Below are 18,550 nucleotides of genomic sequence, written 5' to 3' on the forward strand. Positions count from 1 at the left end.
ATATGTCACATTTAATGATTTTTATTCTCCTCCATAAATAGCTCATTTGTTTTTTGTTAGATTTCTTCCCAGATATGTTATACCTTTTTTGCTATTGTAAATTTTTTTGATCAGAAAGAGATTTCTTACTGTTGTTAGTAGTGTATGGAACCACAGTTGATTTGGGTTCATTGATCATATATTTAGCAAGCTTTCTCTGACACTTAATAATTTTAATAATGTATCTGTAGGTTATCTTAGGTTTTATATTTAGACAATTATAATATTTTGTGGACAATTATAGTTTTTCCTTAATCATTATGTTTTGTTTCTTCTTGTTTGAGCTAAACTGAACCTCCAGTTTGACTAAACCTCTAGTACAGTTGAATAAAGAAGCAAAAGTGGGCATCCTTGCCTTATTCCTGAGTTTAAGGGAAACATATCACTAGCTGTGTTTGCTAAATGCCATTTATTAATCTGAGAAAATTATCCTCTGTTTTTAGTTTGCTTAAGTTCATGTTATGAATGTTTGTTGGATTTTATTAGATGATTTTTCTACAGCTCTTAGACTGGTTGTATGGATTCTTCTTTATTAATTTTGCAAATTGTTTTATAAGATTTTGTAATGGTAAGTCACTCTAGCACTTTTGGTCGTATTATGTATTTTATAGGCTATATTTCATATACATTCATGAATTTTGTTTGCCAATATTTTATTCACAATATTTATATCGATGTTAATACATGAGATTTGTCCAGGGGTGCCTGGGTGGCTCAGTCCGTTAAGCATCTTTTTTCAGCTCAGGTCATGATCTCATGGTTTGTGAGTTCAAGCCCTGCATAGGGCTCTGTGCTGACAGCGCAGACCCTGCTTGGGATTCTCTCTCTCTCTCTCTCTCTCTCTCTCTCTCCCCCCCCCCGCCCCTCCCCTGCTTGCTCACGTGTTCTCTCTCAAAAATAAATAAATAAACTTAAAAAAATAAATGAGATTTTTCTGTAACTTATTTTTAATGTTCTTTTCTGATATCAAGGTTACATTAGCCTCATAAAATGAATTGAGGAGTGGTTCCTATTTTAATATTGTGTGATACCCTATTTATTTGGTATAAATCTCACTTTATATGAAATTAAAGATGATCTTCACCTTGAATAATTGGAAGAATTTATCTGTTAAATAGTTTGGGTAGTTTTAAACCATTGATTTAGTAATAATAGTATCAGTTTTGATATGTTGTAGTTTCCTTTCATCTGGATTTACTTTTTTTAGCTGCTCTCTCTGTAGTCATGGCCCCTTTGTCACTTCTCATAATGCTTATTCATACTTTCTTATTTCTTGATTAGTATTGCCTGAGATTTCTTTATGTTACTAGTAGTTTCAAAGAACTGCCTTTTGGCTTTGTTGAGCTTCTCTTACAGCTTTTAAAAAATACTGTTTATTGATTTTTGTTCTTAACTCTCTTATTTTCTTTTTCTTTCTAAAATTTTGTGTTGGATATCTGATACATTAGTTTTCATTCTTTTTTATTTTCTAATATGAGCACTAAAGGCTATAAATTTCCCTCTAAGAACCACTTCAGCTTCTTCCCACAAGTTTTGAAATTTAGTATTTTTATTCTAAATATTTTATAAGTCCCATTATGATTTCTTCCTTGATCCATATAAAATTTTTGATATGTTTGGATTATTCTTTTTTTAGTCATTCTTTTCTAATTTAATGGTATTGTGACCAATGAATGTGGATTATATGTAATTGGTTCTGTGAAGTTTGTTGAGGTTTGCTTTATTGCCTACTAGGCAGTCAATATTTACAGTCAGTACGTGCTCTCCATATGTTTCTCTAGTATGTGGTCAGTCTTTGAAGCTGTTCCTAGGTGCACACAAGTTTAAAATTGATGTATCTTGTTGGGATGAGCACTGGATGTTATATGTAAGTGATGAATCACTAAATTCTGCTCCTGAAACAATTATTACACTATATGTTAACCCACTTGGATTTAAATAAAGTAAAAAAAAAATGATGTATCTTCCTGATAAATTGTTCCTTTTATCATTGTGTAGCAACCATCTTTGTTACTAACTCCTTCATTCAGCAAGTGTTTTATGAGCATGGGCCGTATGTCAGGTACTGTTCTAAGTATGTAGTATAGCTAAGGAAGTTAATACTTTTTGCCTTAACATTCATTTAGTCTAATGCTAATGCCAACTTTCTTTTGGTGATTTTTTTTCCTGGTGTATCTTTTTTATTCCTTAACCTTTAGAAAACTTTAATATTGGCACAATTTCAGAAAAGGATGCAATAGTAAAGAAGTCCTAGTACCCCAGGACCCAATTACCTAAATGGTTATGTTTAGTACATTTGCTTTGTCTTTTCTTTTGATTATTCTCCTTCTTCCCTTCTCTTTATGTCTACAAGTCTGTCTCTCTCTCTCTCTTTTTCTGAACTGTTTAAGAGTAAGTTGCAGGCATGATGCCCCTTTATATTCGCATACTTCAGTGTATATTTTCTAAAAACAAGAATTCTCTTAATAAACACATTACAATAATCAAAATCGGGAAATTAACATTGATATGATGCTATTATGTAATCTGTAAATCCCATTCAAGTTTTCTTAATTATCTAATTAGTGCCCTTTATAGTAAAAAAAAAAAAAAAAAAAAAAGCAAATTCCAAGATCATGCATTGCATTCAGTAATTATGCCTCCCTAGTCTTCTTTAACCTCTTTGTATGTCATGACATTGACATTTTTGAAGAATATTAGCTTCTTATTTTGCAGAATGTCCGTCAATTTGGGTTTGTCTACTGATGTGTCCTCATGATTAGATTCAGTTTATGTACTTTTGGCAGGAATAGCAGCAGGAGTGATGCTAACTTCTTAGTGAGTCATATTACCTATTCTTTCAACCGGGGGGTGTTTGTGTACTCATGCACTTTATTGTGGGCTGATGGAGTTTTCTCTGTTCTTTGCTATTCACTTTAATGGTTACTCTTAACATTTTAAAATATACACTTGACTTAAATTATGGAGTTAATATACATCCCTACCCTCTTCTTAAATAAGGACCCCAGAATCATTTAATTCAGGAAGCCTGTCCTGTTTCACATGGTTTTGTTTCCTAGACTTTTTGTTTTTTTATCTTTTTACTTCCAAAATTAGATATGTTAATTGTTGGTGTTTTCAGCCAGTGCTTATTTGGATTCACCCACATGCGTGTCTGGGTTTACCACTCTTTCCAAAATATACAATTTAGAAAAATCTTTATGATGACTCTGATGGTGGTAAGCTCTCTCAGTTTATGTTTGTCTGATAATGTGTTTATTTTGCTTTTATTCATGACTGATGGTTTGACTTGGTTGACAGTTATTTTTTCCCCTAGATGTTTGAAGCTCGCTGTCTTTGAACTCTATTATTGCCATTAAACTGTCTACTATCTTTTTTTTGTGTGCATGGTTTTCTTTTTCTTTCTCTGGTTGCTTTTAAGATTATGAAATTTCTTTTTGAAGTTCTTCAGACTCACCAAGATGTGTATAGATGTGGAACCACCATTTTTCTTCAATTTTAGATAAACATTTTTTTCCATATTTCACCAACTCTGAAATCTGGATATGTTTTACAATGCATGGCATCTTAAAATCACTATTGGATAGGTTACAGTAATTTCATTGCTTAAATATACGTGAACTTGCTTTTAACTTTATACTATGCTCATTTCAATTATTGGTGCTACATGTTTTGATTTTAATCACTGCTCAAAATGTATTTAAAAAGATTACACCCAAATGGCTCAGTGGGTTGGGCGTCCAACTCTTGATTTCGGCTCAGGTCATCATCCCAGGGTCATGGGACTGAGTCCCACGTCGGGCTCCATGCTGAGTATGGAGCCTGCTTACGACTCTGTCTCCCTCTGCCACTCTTCTTACTTGCGCATGCTCTCTCTCTCTCTCTAAAATTAAAAAAAAAAATGCTAAAAAGATTACAGCAAGGGGGTGTGTGGGTGTCTCAGGTGGTTAAATGTCCAACTCTTGGTTTCTGCTCAGGTCATGATCTCATGGTTCATGGGTTCAAGCCCCATATTGGGCTCTGTGCTGGCAGAGTGAAGCCTGCTTGGTATTCTCTCTCTCCCTCTCTCTCTCTCTCTCTTCCCCTCCCCAGCTCATGCTTGCTTGCTCTCTCTCTCTCAAAATAAATAAATAAACTTAAAAAAAGATTACACCAAGACTTAGCATGAAATGAAACATTTCTGAATTCAAAAAGGCATGGAAAGCAAAGACACACATTTAATATTAGTGAAACATACTTTTCATTGGAGGAATGACCGTAATTCTACATTTTCTTGCTAATTAACAATCAAATACTTTCAAAGGAAGAAAACCATGTTTGGTAAAGCTGTGTTATATTTTGATATTGAGATAGATTCAGAGAGTTTGCTCATCACATGCCAAACAATGTACTTGAAGGCAGGAGAAATTGAGCAAGCTCGTTGGAAGAGATGACAGCATTTGAAAGCAACAAGAAGCTGTGTGTATAATTCACACTGGTGTCTTAGACTATTTGGGCTGCTATCACAAAATACCACAGGCTGGGTAACTTATAAACAAGAGAAGTTTATTTCTCACAGTTCTGGAGGCTGGGAAGTCCAAGATCAAAGTGCCAGCCTGGTTGCATTCTGGTGAGAGCCTTCTTTTTGGTCTACAGCTGGTGCCTTTTCACTGTGTCCTCACATGGTGGGGGAGGCTAGACCTCTTTCATAAGGCACTAATCCCATTCGTAAGGGACCACTCTTGTGACTTAAGCACCTCCCAAAGGTCCCACCTCCTAATACTATCACCTTCATGGTTAGGATTTCAATTTGGGGGAGACACAAACATTCAGACCAGAGTACTGGTGTTTCTTTACCTTAACAATATAAAAATATACAGAATGTATGTCACTAGCTTGGAAGAACATTCTGTAGACAATAATAGAGCACACTTTTAGGATACTCAGCATCACCAATGTTCATGATGGCACAGAAGACAGTATTGTGTGAAAAGCATGGATATTATTGGTTAAATAGTGATTCAGAAGTTGGACTCTAAATGTGAAGACTATTCCTCCATACTTTTTTGAGGTGTAATTTGGATACACAAATCTCAACTGTGCAGTTCAATGTTTTTTTTTTTATATAAATGTACTTTCATTTGACCACCACTCAGATCAAGATAGAAAACATTTCTTTTGCTCCAGAAAGTTCCCTTGTGCCCCTTCCCAGTCAGTCCCAGCTTTTCCCTGCCCTAGAAGTTTTCAGACTTCTTTCCCCATAGATTAATTTTGCTTGTTTTTGAACTTTTTGTGAAATATATATATATATATATACATACATACTTTTTGTGTACTAACTTAATGTTTTGATATTCATCCATTTTGTTGTGTGTATCATTAGTTTTTTTTTAATTAGCTGAGAGTTGTATTCATTCTCTAATTATAATGCAAATTGTGGTTTCATTCTTCTCTTCATAGCCATCTTGATTATTTCCAATTTTTGGCCCTTACAAATAACACTGATAGGAATATTCTTATAGTCTTTTATTTATACATTTATTTTGGTGGACATGTACCTCATTTCTCTTACGGAGCCATAAGGTAGGTGGATGTCTAAATTTACTAGAAACTGCCAAACCATTTTATGAAGTGATTATACCATTTTACATTCCAACAGCAATAAATAAGAGTTCTAATTATCCCACATCCTACCCAACATTTGATGGTGATGGTCTTTATGAGTTTAGTGATTCTGTGATTATCAGTGGTTTTAATTTGCAGTTCCTTGATGACTAGTGATGTTGGGCATGTTTTCAAGTACTTTTAGGCCATTCTAACATATCTTTTTATGACATATCAGTTTATGTCTTTTGCCTATTAGGTTGTTTATCCTTTTATCATTGAGGTGTAGTAGATCTATGTTCTAGCTTCAGGTCCTTTGGCATATGCATTGGGTGGCTTTTTTGCATGGTTTGCCTTTTTGCTTTCTTAGTAACGTTTTTGATATGTAGAAGCTTTACATTTTAGTGATGTACAGTTTACCAATTTGTTTTATTTTATCATTGGTGCCTTTTTTGCCCTGAACAAGAAGTCTTTGTCTATCCTGGTATCATGGATATGTTCTCCTCTGCCTTCTTCCAGAAAGTTTATCGTTTTACCTTTCACTTGGGGGTCTTGACACTTCTTTAATTACATTTTATGTATGGTGTGAGGTAGGGGTCATGGTTAATTTTTCCAATATAGGGATATCTATTTGCTCTACACCCTTTACTCATTAATTGATGTGTCCTTGTTGAAATTGAATTATAATCAAATGAGTCTTTTTGTGGACCTTCTCTTTTATTCCATCTATTTGTATATTATTATGCCAGAACTACACTGTCTAACTCTATGCTAAATGGAGATATTTTGGAGTTCATTAATAGATTCATTTTGCTTAATTTTTATGTATGCATAAGAATGATATTTGGCTAAAAATATGGTCAAATAAATCTAAAAGAGCTCTTTCAGCAACAATGAAATAAAAATTCTAAGTGATATTTTGTTATTGGTTAATCATAAGTTTATTTCATCAGGTGTTACATAAAATAAACTTAAGATGATACCTTAGATTTGACCAAATATGGTAATTTTACTAGCATACCTAATATTTGTGTTTCTGAATCTGCAGATGCATATCTTTCATTAATTATGGGAACATACTGAGTCTTTATATTCTCAAATATTGACCCCTTCCATTTTCTGTCTTTCTACTTCTTCAACACCTACTAGATATAGTGTGGACCTTCATGTTCTATCCTTTGTGTCATAAAATTTCTATCATTCCTGGGGCACCTGGGTGGCTCAGTCAGTTGAGGGTCCGACTTCAGCTCAGGTCATGATCTCGCAGTTCGTGAGTTCAAGCCCCACGTTGGGCTCTGTGCTGACAGCTTGAAGCCTGGAGTCTGCTTCGGATTCTGTGTCTCCCCCTCTCTCTGCTCCCCCCCCGCTGGCACTCTCTCTCTCTCTCAAAAATAAACATTTTTTAAAAAAATCTAAAAATAAATAAATAAATAAATAAATAAATAAATAAATAAATAAATATTTCTATCATTCCTTTTTCTCTCTGTTACATTTCTGCATTCTTTTTACTTATTTAGTGCTATCTGCCAGTTAAATAACTCTCTCCCCAGTCTTATCTAGTCTATTTTCAGCCCATCTACTGACCATAATGACCATAATTTTTTGTTTCTAGGAGTTCTACATGAATTTTTTCATAAATGTCCAGAGTACCTTATTAAACATGTTTTTTCATGTTTTGGTTTCTTTTATTTCTCTAATAATTTTAAACATAGATCTTTCCTAGTCTTTATCCAGTTACTATATTTTCTTAATTTTTGAGCAGTTCTACATTTGCTGCCTGAAGTTTCTGCTGACTCTTGCTCATGCTAATTTTTTTTCCCATATGTTAGTTGGGATAGAATGCTATAAGCCTGAGTTGAGTTTGTGTCTTTCCAGAGAGTGTTGCCAGGAGTGTTAAGGGCATGAATGCCAGGGATCAGTTGTTATGAGGGGTCTTGTTAGATCATGTACGTGATAGAAAACTACAAATTCAAGTGAGGAAAGGCCTATGATAATGAAATTGAGGTCTTTTCTTTTCCCTCGTTGCTATTAACTCTAGCTCTCCTAGATTGTAAATACTGGAAGTCTTCATAGTCAGAGTATCAGTAGCCTGCTTACTAGTCGGGTTTTTAGTCCCCCACTCCACCATCCCACCTCTTTCCCTATGGGAATTAAATCGTGTGCTGAAAAAAATCAGACTGGAAGAATAGCTTGCAGCTAGTTGAGAGAAAGAGAGAGAGAGAGAAAGAGAGAGAGAGTGTATGTCTGTGTATGACCATATAAAGGGTGGTAAAAACTATAAAAGGCAGATATATATATATTAATGCCTTTGGGTAATAGAACCAGAAAATAGACTTTTTAAAATAGGCATTTAAATATACGATTGGACTTGTTGATATGATGGCTTACATATAATTTCTCATGGAATACGTGTCTTGTGTCAAAAGGGATGGCTGTAGCTAGTAGTTAGTTTGGAATTAATAAATCTTTTTATAAAAGGGAGTGCTTTTTGAACTTCTTCATTGCTTTGTTAATAAATCTCTTTTCAGTTCTCAAAATGAAAATAATTACCCCTATATATTTATTTTTATTTTTATTTATGACAGAATAGGTAACAAAATGAGAGTAGCTGTGATTTTTTTAGTCCTCTTTGTCCTACTTGGTGCATGCCAAAGCCTTCATCTCTTCACCTTTCTTCCTTACTCCTCTGCAGGAAACTGCTCTAAAAATAGCTCCAGTAATAGATGTTCTACACATGGTGAGATTGCTGAATCATTTAGTTCTTTCGTGAAGTTTAGGAATATGGAAAATAGTGTCTGAGCTGACTCGGACAAGCATCTTTCTCAAACGGCAAGTCTCTATTCTTTTGAAAAATAAAAAAATTATAATCCTCTCAATAATCTGTAGTAATTTTGTTTGTCTAACTTTTAAAGGATTATACTTTTAAAATACAGAAAATTGCTTTGAATCTTCAATTTTTTTTAATGTTTATTTATTCTTAGAGAGAGAGAGAGAGAGAGGGAGAGCACAAGCAGGGAAGGGGCAGAGAGAGGGAGACACAGAATCAGCAGTAGGCTCCAGGCTCTGAGCTGTCAGCACAGAGCCCAGTGCGGGGCTTGAACTCACTAACCGCAAGATCATGATCTGACCAGATGCTTAACCGACTGAGCCACTCAGACGCCCCACCTTTGAATCTTACTTCAAAAAATGTTTTGAATGTAATCTTAGAATTGTGTTTTGCTAAATATAGTAAATTTGAGACTGTGAGCAGACTAAACTACACATGAAATACAAATATTACCTTATATGTAAATATTTTATTTCATCTTCCTCTTCTCAGGTTGCTTCCTTGCAGTAGTTTCTCCGCCTGTGAAAATTTACCTTCAGAAAAGAACTGTTGGGAGGGTTTAACACTGTACAATTAAATAAACGTGCTGACTTTTCCTTCAAGTTACGAAGATTTGGCTTTCTTACATTAGCTTTAGCCCTCCACTTCTCCTTTCCCCATTATTCCAAAATAATTATATTTTTTTTGATAAGTAGATTGTCAAATGTTGGCCTCCCAAAATACCATTGGAATAACCTGTTAGTAAAGAGAAGTTGAGGTTGTTACTTAACCGGCAAGAAAAGCTCACTACCTTGACATAGTCTTAGTCACGTCTTCAAGGGCAAAGGCAGGATATTTATTTTTGAGATTTCTTGGGGGTCCGGTTTAAAGGTGCATCTGTCAGTGAAGGGGCTTGATTCATATTGATGGATTTATGATGTAATAGGTTGGGATTGTCTGGCAAAGAAAGATGAGATTTGAACATTGGACCTTGGTTTTAAAGCACGAGATGCCACCCTTGGAGTTCTTTTTGCCTGCCTCCAGTGGTGAATCCCCTTCCTGGATCTTAGGTGTTTCCATCTTTGTTTTCTCTCTCATATTAGAGGAGCCATCTTCCAGTAGCTGTCAACAAGTCTTTTTTGTTTGTTAGTCTTCTGTAAATAACTCACACACAGATAATTAATATGATAAATATGTTTTCTTTTTGTCTATGCATTACAAAGTGTATCTCAGAGTTGCTAGCAAAATCAAAAGCTATAATTTTCTTGTAGAAATGAAACCTGGAACAACAAAAATGATTGCGGGTAATCATTTTGCTTTTTAAAGTTCTGGAAGGGCTATCAACTAAACTGGTTATAGGGATATGTAGCTGAATTCTGAGTTTTCGTTTTTCAATCTGTTGTGAATATTTTTTTATAGCTCTATCAGGTAATGACGGCTAATGATGGCTAAAATTTGATAAAGACTTCTCCTAAAATTTGGTTTCATAAATGACAATAAATACAAAACATTATAATTTAATCAAGTAAACTTTTAAAAACCTGTCTCATAAATTATAGCCTGATATCATTTGAATTTATATTTTAATAGCAAAAACTTACATCTTGGAAGGTGTCTGCAGTCTCTGAAGGTGGTAGGCCAGAGCTAAAAGTGACAAGTGTATTTTTTTTTTAAGGCGCCTTGATTTAAAGGAGAGCCAGGCTGCCGCTTCTCACTTTCTCCTGGTTAGATGTCAACAAACAATGTTGGTGCCCATAAATATCTCGGGTAGATTTCAGGAAGAATTTGGGAGAAAAGATCCCCTGAGCGTACAGAGAGGGCTTTCAGTTTGGCTATGACTCCCTACTTGTAGAGACCAGATAGGAAGAAAGCTACCACTTCTTTGGAAAGTAGGGCCCCAGAGTAAAATGAGACCAACCGCTAGTCCATCACTCCTCCACTTACCTTCCAGGCACTTCTGGGATTATCAGGAGAAGAAGCTGGTAGAGATGATTCCAGAAGTTGGCCAACATTTAGAGCTTACAACCCACACTGGGGAATTTGGACGCCTTCCTGTTTTCTGCGGACTTATCTTTGGCCATGGTTGAAAAACTCTAAAAACCACCATTCACACCTATGGAACAGGCTTTTCAAGGGTGGGCCTGAGAATAGGAATGCCAAGTGAATGGTGCACATAGCCCATGGTCCGATGGCTGGCAACTGTATTTGTTTTATACTGCTTAGGATCTGCAGAGTTGACAGAGTGTTGGAGAGGGGTGCACAAGGGAAACCCCATGGGAAAAAGTCTTAAGCCAGATTCGTTTCTCCTCTACCCTCTCAAAAACCAGGGAGATGTGGCTCTGTCACAACTCCATCACTTTTATATTTTCTTTATATGGCAACCTTAAATAAATGAACCATTTTAGGAAAAGCTAGGCTTTGCTGTAATTTTAATTCCCTTGTCTTAATTCTTACTGGGGTCTTGGAAATGGTAGTTTTAAAAGGGAGGAAGGAAAGGAAGGAGGAAGAAAGATAATGACCTATGCAAGCAGTAAAACAAGTTTTGATTTGGGTTTAAATATTCGACACAGTAATATGTACAATGTATATGCTTGTATTAGCATTATTCAAACTCCTATAACTAGAATTATTATAAATGATATTGCCCTTAAAAATTAATAGCATTTGTTATACACCTGAAACTAATATAATGCTGTATGTTAATTATGCTTCAATAATTAGTCCCAGACACACAAAAAAAGAAGAAAGAAATGTGTCCCAACTTTTCATACTAACATATTAGTATTAACAGCAGATATTTTAGCTAGCTCATCATCCAGCAAATTAAAGTGAGTCTTTAAAAAAACTTTTTAAATGAAAAAAGAGAGAGAGAGAGAGAGAGATACATTTTATAAGAGAAGTGTCGGTGTGTAGAATTTTAACGGAAGTCAAGATAACCAATCTTGTCGTGTCTCAGCCTCAAAGGGCAGTATGTAATCCTGGGTCACCTTTCCATCCCATCCCCACCCTCCCTCTGCAACAACCCCAACTGTTCACTTTTTCTCATGTGCCTAATGAGGTTGTAGCCTAGGTAATTACTAAGTTGCTTCTTAAGATTCTATTTCTTCAGCATATGTCAGATTTTCAAGAAGTTTGTGTCTTTCCATTTGATGAAATTAGATGGCTGTGTACTTATTTTGTGATTTAAAAAAAAATCATTTGAGCCAAAACATTTCAATATTTGGTAAGGATAAAGCCACGTTTAAACAGCCATAGTTTGCTCTGGGGTGCTGTACCCAAACAGAACGGGGTAGATTTCCAATTGTAACGTCTGTTGTTTGCTTAGGTTGGAAATTGCCCTTCAGTGACACTCACTGTGATCTGCTTTTAGTTTTATGGGGAGATTGTCAGCATCTTGGTTCATTTGTAACTGGTCTATTTCCAAAGGATTGAGAATAGTGAGGGAAATGGCTTTGAAATTCTCGGTACTGTTGGGAAAGCTAACTGCATAAATTTAAAATTTAAAACATTTGAACAGCTTCCTTTTAAAAGTGATTTTTAACAAATGTTTGATCATACTATATTTGTGCTACGGTTGAAATGCTGAAGTAGCATTTTGGCTTCTTTCCCAAAAGCATGCTTAAAGAGGCTAGCAGCATCTCTCCCTGTTCTCAGTGCTTTTTACCTTGCGAGTGGTGCAGCTTGCTCTGCGGATGTAGTGAAACCCTCCCATTTAATCTGCAGTGGGGAAGAATGGAGCTCGGTGTCCAGTGGAAATCAATGGTCTAGCAAGGTTGCAGTAAACAGCAATGACTACATATTTCAACAGCCGAGCCAGAAGACGTTGATAATATTTTTTTTTCTTCCAGCTGATAAATTTTTGCTTTCTGTTTCCTTCTAGAGAGATGTGGATAATTTGCCCAGCCTCCAACGTCTGTTTCTCAGCTTCAACAATATATCTACGTAAGTGGAAACTCCCGATTTGTCATTTATTAATAACCTGATTGTGTGGGTTCTAGTGCTTTAAATGAGGATTATAAGTACCTTGGAAAATTTTCTTGTCATGGAAGATCTTACATTTGAAAATGACAGGGCCATATGACAAAGTTCTTGGTGGAAAAACAAAGCTCTGGTGAGGATTAGAGACTCTAATGCTAGGATGATGACATTAGCATAGCCTGTGCTTTTTATTTAATTATACTGTAGGGTTGCTCTTTCGTAAAATGTGTATGTGGAAATTTCAACATATATTTTGCTGTCCTTTGTTTGACACTTCCTGCACCAGTCAGTTGAATTAGAATTTCTTCCATAAATTGCCATCTACACTCCGTATAGCTACTAAGCAATTTGGATATAATATTTCAGGCTGTGTCACTGAGCCTCTTGCTAATTAGGCCATAACTTCTATCTTGTTATCCCTACTTAGAACGAATGCTGCTAAGAGACCGTATATTAGAGTATACACATGCATACATTTTGTTTTCCAAAGATTTGAAGCCTATCATCCTCACATTGTGATGCTGTCTCATTCAGTGTCAATGTGGAAGATTTCAGAACTGGTGCTGAGATAGGCAGACTTTTTGATGCAAAAGGAAGGACCTCTACTCCTTCCCTAATCCTTTCCTCCTCCTCCTTCCCCCAGCCAGTCAGTTTGAACTATGCTTTATGACTGCCTCTCTCTTCTCTACTTTTACCTCGGGGCTATTCTTTGAACCATCTTTTATAAGAGGGTAAGAACTAAGTGTAAGAGTTTAGAGCACATCTCTTCCTGAGCTCAAGGTCTATGCTTCTGATTATTAAGAACCAGTGTAGAGACACCTGGCTGGCTCAGTCAGTAGAGCATTGACTTTCGATCTCAGGGTAGTGAATTTGAGCCTCATGTTGGACAAAGAGCTTACTTAAATAAATAAATAAAAATTTTTAAAAAGGACTTTAGTTTTTGTGCGGTTTTGTTGGCATCTTTTTCCTCCCCTATCAGACCTAAGGGTTAACCCCATATCTCTGTACCATATCTCTAAAGGTTAGAGATTAAATCCAGATGGTTAACTTTGCACAGAGGCATTATTTCAAATACCCTTCCTCTGTCTCTCTTCTTCTCTTCTGTGGAAAAAATATTGAAGTTTTCTGACTTTTCATATTTTTTCCAGTTTGTGTTGAATGTGTTCCCGTGGTCTTATTGGGGAAGGTAGGGTTTCTTTTCAATAGCAGTGGAAGGGACACTTAATTTTCTTTGGGGAATTTCTACCTAAAGACCATTAGCAACTATTGTGAGAAGATAGTTTCTCATTCTTACCATATTCATTGTTTAAGGTGCTGGAAACCTTTAGATTCCCCCAGCTTATGGTGGAACTTATTACTTTTGCTTCTTGCCTTGATTATGGGGAGTAATTTAAAGAGAGATATAAATCTGGGTATATAGGGGCTCTGACGTTCCCAAGTCCCCAGGATACTTGAACTTCTGAACTCCTGACTATAGAGAGTTGGCTTGAATTACTTCTATTTAGGGAATTTTCTTCCCAATCTGGAAAAGAGTTTTACCCACTCAGCAAAATAAAGATATGACTAATGAGATTAATATCTTTCTTTTTAAAAATCATTTTTCGTTTTATTTCAGCCATGGTAGGTTTTCCATGAGCTGGGGAAAACTATGCTACTTGATAATACACCTATTGGGTCAATATACTACTTTGTAAGTTGGAACTCTAATTTTCATATCTCCCAAATCAGTTATCTTTTGTGCCTTAAGGAGAAAAATTCCAGAGAAAAATTTTCTCTGTCACATATACAATAAATCCCGCGGTCATTACCACATTGTTTTTAAGGAATATTTGCTTTGTAAGGGCAATTAAAGATAACCAATGCCATATTCTTCACTGTCCTTCTCCCTCTCTTTTAAGTTTCTTTAAAAAGCATGATTTCCCAAGAAATTGAGCTAGAGGTGAGTCAACGATTTCAGTGCTTTCATTTTCTTACTAATTGTTTTCTTACGTTTCTACATAGGCACAGCCCTTAACCTTCCTTTAGTGCTTCCAGCTCGTCTGCTTTTGAGGCTCAGCACATTTTCTGCTCTGTTCCTGTTGACGCCTGTGGTCCAGGACATGGTATACAGAATAGATTTGATCTGCTGGGGGAAAAATCAGAGAGTGCAAGCCTTGAAATCACTTCTGTTAGCTTTACTCAAGATATCTCAGATACCTGGGCCATCACATGATCTGTACTGATAACTGTCGTTTCAGGGCCCCAGTGCCCTGCCATAGTCCTGGCATAATAGAGTTGCCTGGTTTTAGACTTAGTAGCCCAGGAGTAGCAGAGGTCAGTAAGAGTAGAGACAGCGGTGAAAAGCTGAAAGTCAGTACCTTTTATGACTCCCTCCGGAAAACTCACAGATGATATTCAGTAAATGAAAGTATCCAATTGTATATCCATTTCAGGGAGACAAAAACATATTGATTGTTATGTGGTAGGGCTTCCTAGTTTTTGACCAAATTACTGGATTCGTAGAGGTCCGTTTGCATAAACTGTTAGGAACCTGGTGGAAATTCAGAAAGTCGCAAAATGTGATGGCATCCTATTGAATTCAGAGAATTCCAACATGGGACGAATAGGTACTTTAATGCTGTGTGTACAGAACCCTTTTTGTTATTTTTCTTCAGCTATTAGAAGTGCATCCAGTGCTTCCAGTAGACATGTAAGATATATTGAGAGGACAACTGACAGGTATCCATGTCTCTGTAGCTGAATAATACCAGTGTTTTTGGTTAAAATATCCCTCAGGGCGCCTGGGTGGCTCAGTCAGTTGGGCGTCGGACCTTGGCTAAGGTCATGATCTCACCATTCCTGAGTTTGAGCCCCATGTCGGGCTCTGTGCTGACAGCTCAGAGCCTGGAGCCTGCTTCAAATTCTGTGTCTCCCTCTCTGTCTCTGCTCCACCCTGGCTCATCCTCTGTCTCTCTCTCTCTCTCTCTCTCTCTCTCTCTCTCTCTCAAAAATAAATAAACATTAAAAATTTTTTTTCAAATATCCCTCAAAACTGAGGAAGACAGAGACACAAATAGGTTATTATATAGAAAGTTAAACTTAGCTGTGCTGATCTGTGGGGATATTCGAAAATGTAAAATCAGCCTGAGGATGGGAAGTGAAGAAAGCCTTCCCAGAGGCACGTGGTACCGGGACCCAGGCCTAAGTGAAAATAGGCCTTGGTAAAGTGAAGGGTACTTGGACATTCCAGGCAGAGGACACAAGCCGGGCAAAGTTGATCCAGAAGGCTTAGGGTGGGCGCACTAGGTCTGCCCTCTCTAGACTTGCCGTGTGATCCTTGCCTATTCTTTCTCCCTCCACCCCTGGGCCCTCCTCCAGCCCACGGAACCCGGGCGGGGCCTGCCGAAGTTGTTTAATGATGATCACCCTGAGAGTCATATTCTGTGCTTGATCAAGGGGATCCGTTGTACCTAATTCATTCTTCAGATATGTTCATTCCATCATTCACCTCTTCTTCTGAGGTGCTGTTTGTCTGGTTGATTTGTTTTTCTTGGCTCTCATGGTCTTAATTTCTAAGTACTCTGATTGTATTTTTCCTTTTCTAATGGCTTATTCTTATTTTATGGGTGAGAGAAAGTTTCCCTTGATTTCTAGAATTTACTTTATTCCCCTTGGAGTTAACCCTGTATTTGTTCTCCAAATAAAAATGCTTTCTTTCTTTTGTTTCTTTATTTCTATGCTTTTGTGATGGCAGTTCATGTTAACAAATGAGTCTGTGGACTTGTTTTGTCAGCAGTGGTTAAAAAAAAAATGCGTGCATGAAAATTATGAGTACGGGATCTCTTCCTGCAGAGGATGTAGGGTAGGGGGGAAGGAGGAGGTCTACCCAGTTGGACTTTCTTTTAGGATGTGCACAAGAAACTTGCCTTCTGGAAATGGGGGCTCCTTTTTCCTCTTGGCCGCCAGACTTTACCCAGAACACTGCCTTTCCTCTCTTGTCATGTTCAACCCGGGGACAGTTCACAAGTCAGCTACTCTTGAGAGTAAGATGCTGGAAAATTATTACCAAAGCCTTCAGTAATTACTGGACACCTGACCCACATCTGCTGCCAACACTTGCTGCCTCTGATCTAGGGAATATTCTGAGGTTCTGCCGGCAACACTTACAATGTAAATGATCCTGTTCATTTCAGGCTCTTTAGCAATTTGGGGTTTTACTGATTCCATCTGCTTTATATCTTCCAGAAATTCCTTAGTGTTCTGGTCTACTGATGGAACTCTTCCTGGTTTTGTAGTACTGCTATGGGTATTTTCATACTTTTATGTTCATTAATTTCAAAGAGATTTTGAGAGGGTGGAGGGAGGTAAGTGCATGTGCTCAGCCAGCCATTCTCCTAACTGTCTTTTCTTTGAGTGATTTTTCCCAAATAGGCTACACATAAAAATATCCTTGGAAGCTTTAAAATGACCTAGTCACTGGTTCACTGCTGGAACCTGCTGGGTAATCTTCTCCAGTAGAGTTGGAGGGGAGCCAGGGTTCTGTAAATTTTTAAGGTTCCTCAGAGTACTTTGATGTGTAACTCAATGCTAGATTTGGGAACCACTGAGTCGTGGCACCCCAAAATGAGAATACGTGTTAATTTGGGCATTACGCAAAATTTTCCTTCATGAAGAAAAGCTTCATAAGCAAAAATATTTGTTGAGGATAAGTAAATATTTGTGACCCACAGGAAGCAGTTTATGATCTTTGGCCAAAAATTATAGTGTTCCATTAGTTTCATCTCTTCCGCTGAGACGGTTACAGGGCTCTGCTCTTCATCACAAGGTCAAGTTGTAATCGATTCTTCTCTCCACTCTCTCTCTCTCCTTTCATTCTCCAATTTAGAAAGTTTTTACAAGCTTTAAAAAAAAAAGGAAGAAGGCTTTATGATTCTAGTGTCTCGATTGCCTAAAAGGGAATGGTTGCCATTGCTTCTAGAACTGAGGGGAATTCGGTATCATTGGGAAAGAAGTCGAACACTAGTGAGGATCAGATATCAGCTTAGGACTCTTGGAGTCGTGTATTCTTTTTTTAAATTATGGTAAAATACACATAAATGTACCATCTTAATCGTTTTTAAGTATACAGTGAAGTAGTGTTACATTCACATTGTTGCACAGCCAACCTCCAGAACTCTTTTCATCTCGTAAAACTGAAACCGTGTACCCATTAAACAATAATTCTCCATTCCTCCCTCCTTCAGCCCCTGGCATCCACCATTCTCCTTTCTGTCTCTGGGATGTGACTGCCCTAGGTACTTCATACGAGTGGACTCACACAGTATTTGTCTGTTTGTGTCTAGCTCTCCTCAGAGTTCATCCATGTTGTGGCATTTGTCAAAATTTCCTTCCTTTTAATTATTCTTGAGGGATTGTGGAACAGACTAGAAGAGAGAACTTGCAGAATGAGCCACGCATGCCTACTTCGCCATGCTTGTTGCCTTCCCAAGTGCCCTAGACTCTTGTTCCTTTGAACTTCCTTAAACACAGCATGCTCCCGCTTGCCCACTTGGTCTTTGTATCTACCGTGGCTTCTGGCACTAACATTTGTCTACCCTCTCAGTGCCTGAATAACTCCTCATCATTGAGATTTGAGATTAAATGATACCAAGGGTTCTCAAACTTTAATATGCCTAAGAATTATCTGGAGAGCCGCTAAAATGCGGCTTTCTGGGATCCGTTTTCCATGGATTCTAATTCAATAGCTTTAGGTGGGGTTCAGGAATTTGTACCTTTAGCAAATGATGCAGCTGACTTAAAAATGCCATCAGTCTGTGTTTTTCCGTCTTTGGGTCAAAACCCATAGAAGGATCCTAAAATCAATCTTGTGGTTGAGGCTGGGAAAATAAAAATGAAATAGAAAATATCAGAGTTTGCCACACAATTTCAGGACAAATACTGTTTCATGAAAAATGTCCAGGTTTAATTATATATGGATGTGTCTGTGCATGAGTTTGTGTGTGTATATTATTTTACTATAGATATGGGGGGCAGGGTTACAATGTAAATATATTTCTCAGTATGGATTGGGCTTACAGAGTTTGAACAACACTATGGAGTCTTGCCACACGCTTTCATCATAGCTTCCTGTACTTCTATAATTATTGCAGTTCCATAGTTTATTGA

At 37.0% G+C, this 18,550-nt stretch overlaps 1 protein-coding gene across 4 annotated transcripts in view; it reads left to right on the plus strand.

The window, feature by feature from the left end:
* Positions 1-18,550, plus strand: part of LRRC49 (leucine rich repeat containing 49) — a 149,987-nt gene that overhangs the window by 34,502 nt on the left and 96,935 nt on the right. For all 4 annotated transcript variants that reach the window (XM_025919855.2, XM_025919857.2, XM_086711098.1 and 1 more), the window contains one exon: positions 12,309-12,370. In XM_025919855.2, coding sequence (XP_025775640.2) covers positions 12,309-12,370 — 62 coding nt within the window. The remainder of the gene's footprint in view (positions 1-12,308; positions 12,371-18,550) is intronic.

The sequence above is a fragment of the Puma concolor genome, chromosome B3 (assembly GCF_028749965.1).
Source record: "Puma concolor isolate L17-30 chromosome B3, mPumCon1.1.hap2, whole genome shotgun sequence".
Classification (NCBI taxonomy): domain Eukaryota; kingdom Metazoa; phylum Chordata; class Mammalia; order Carnivora; family Felidae; genus Puma; species Puma concolor.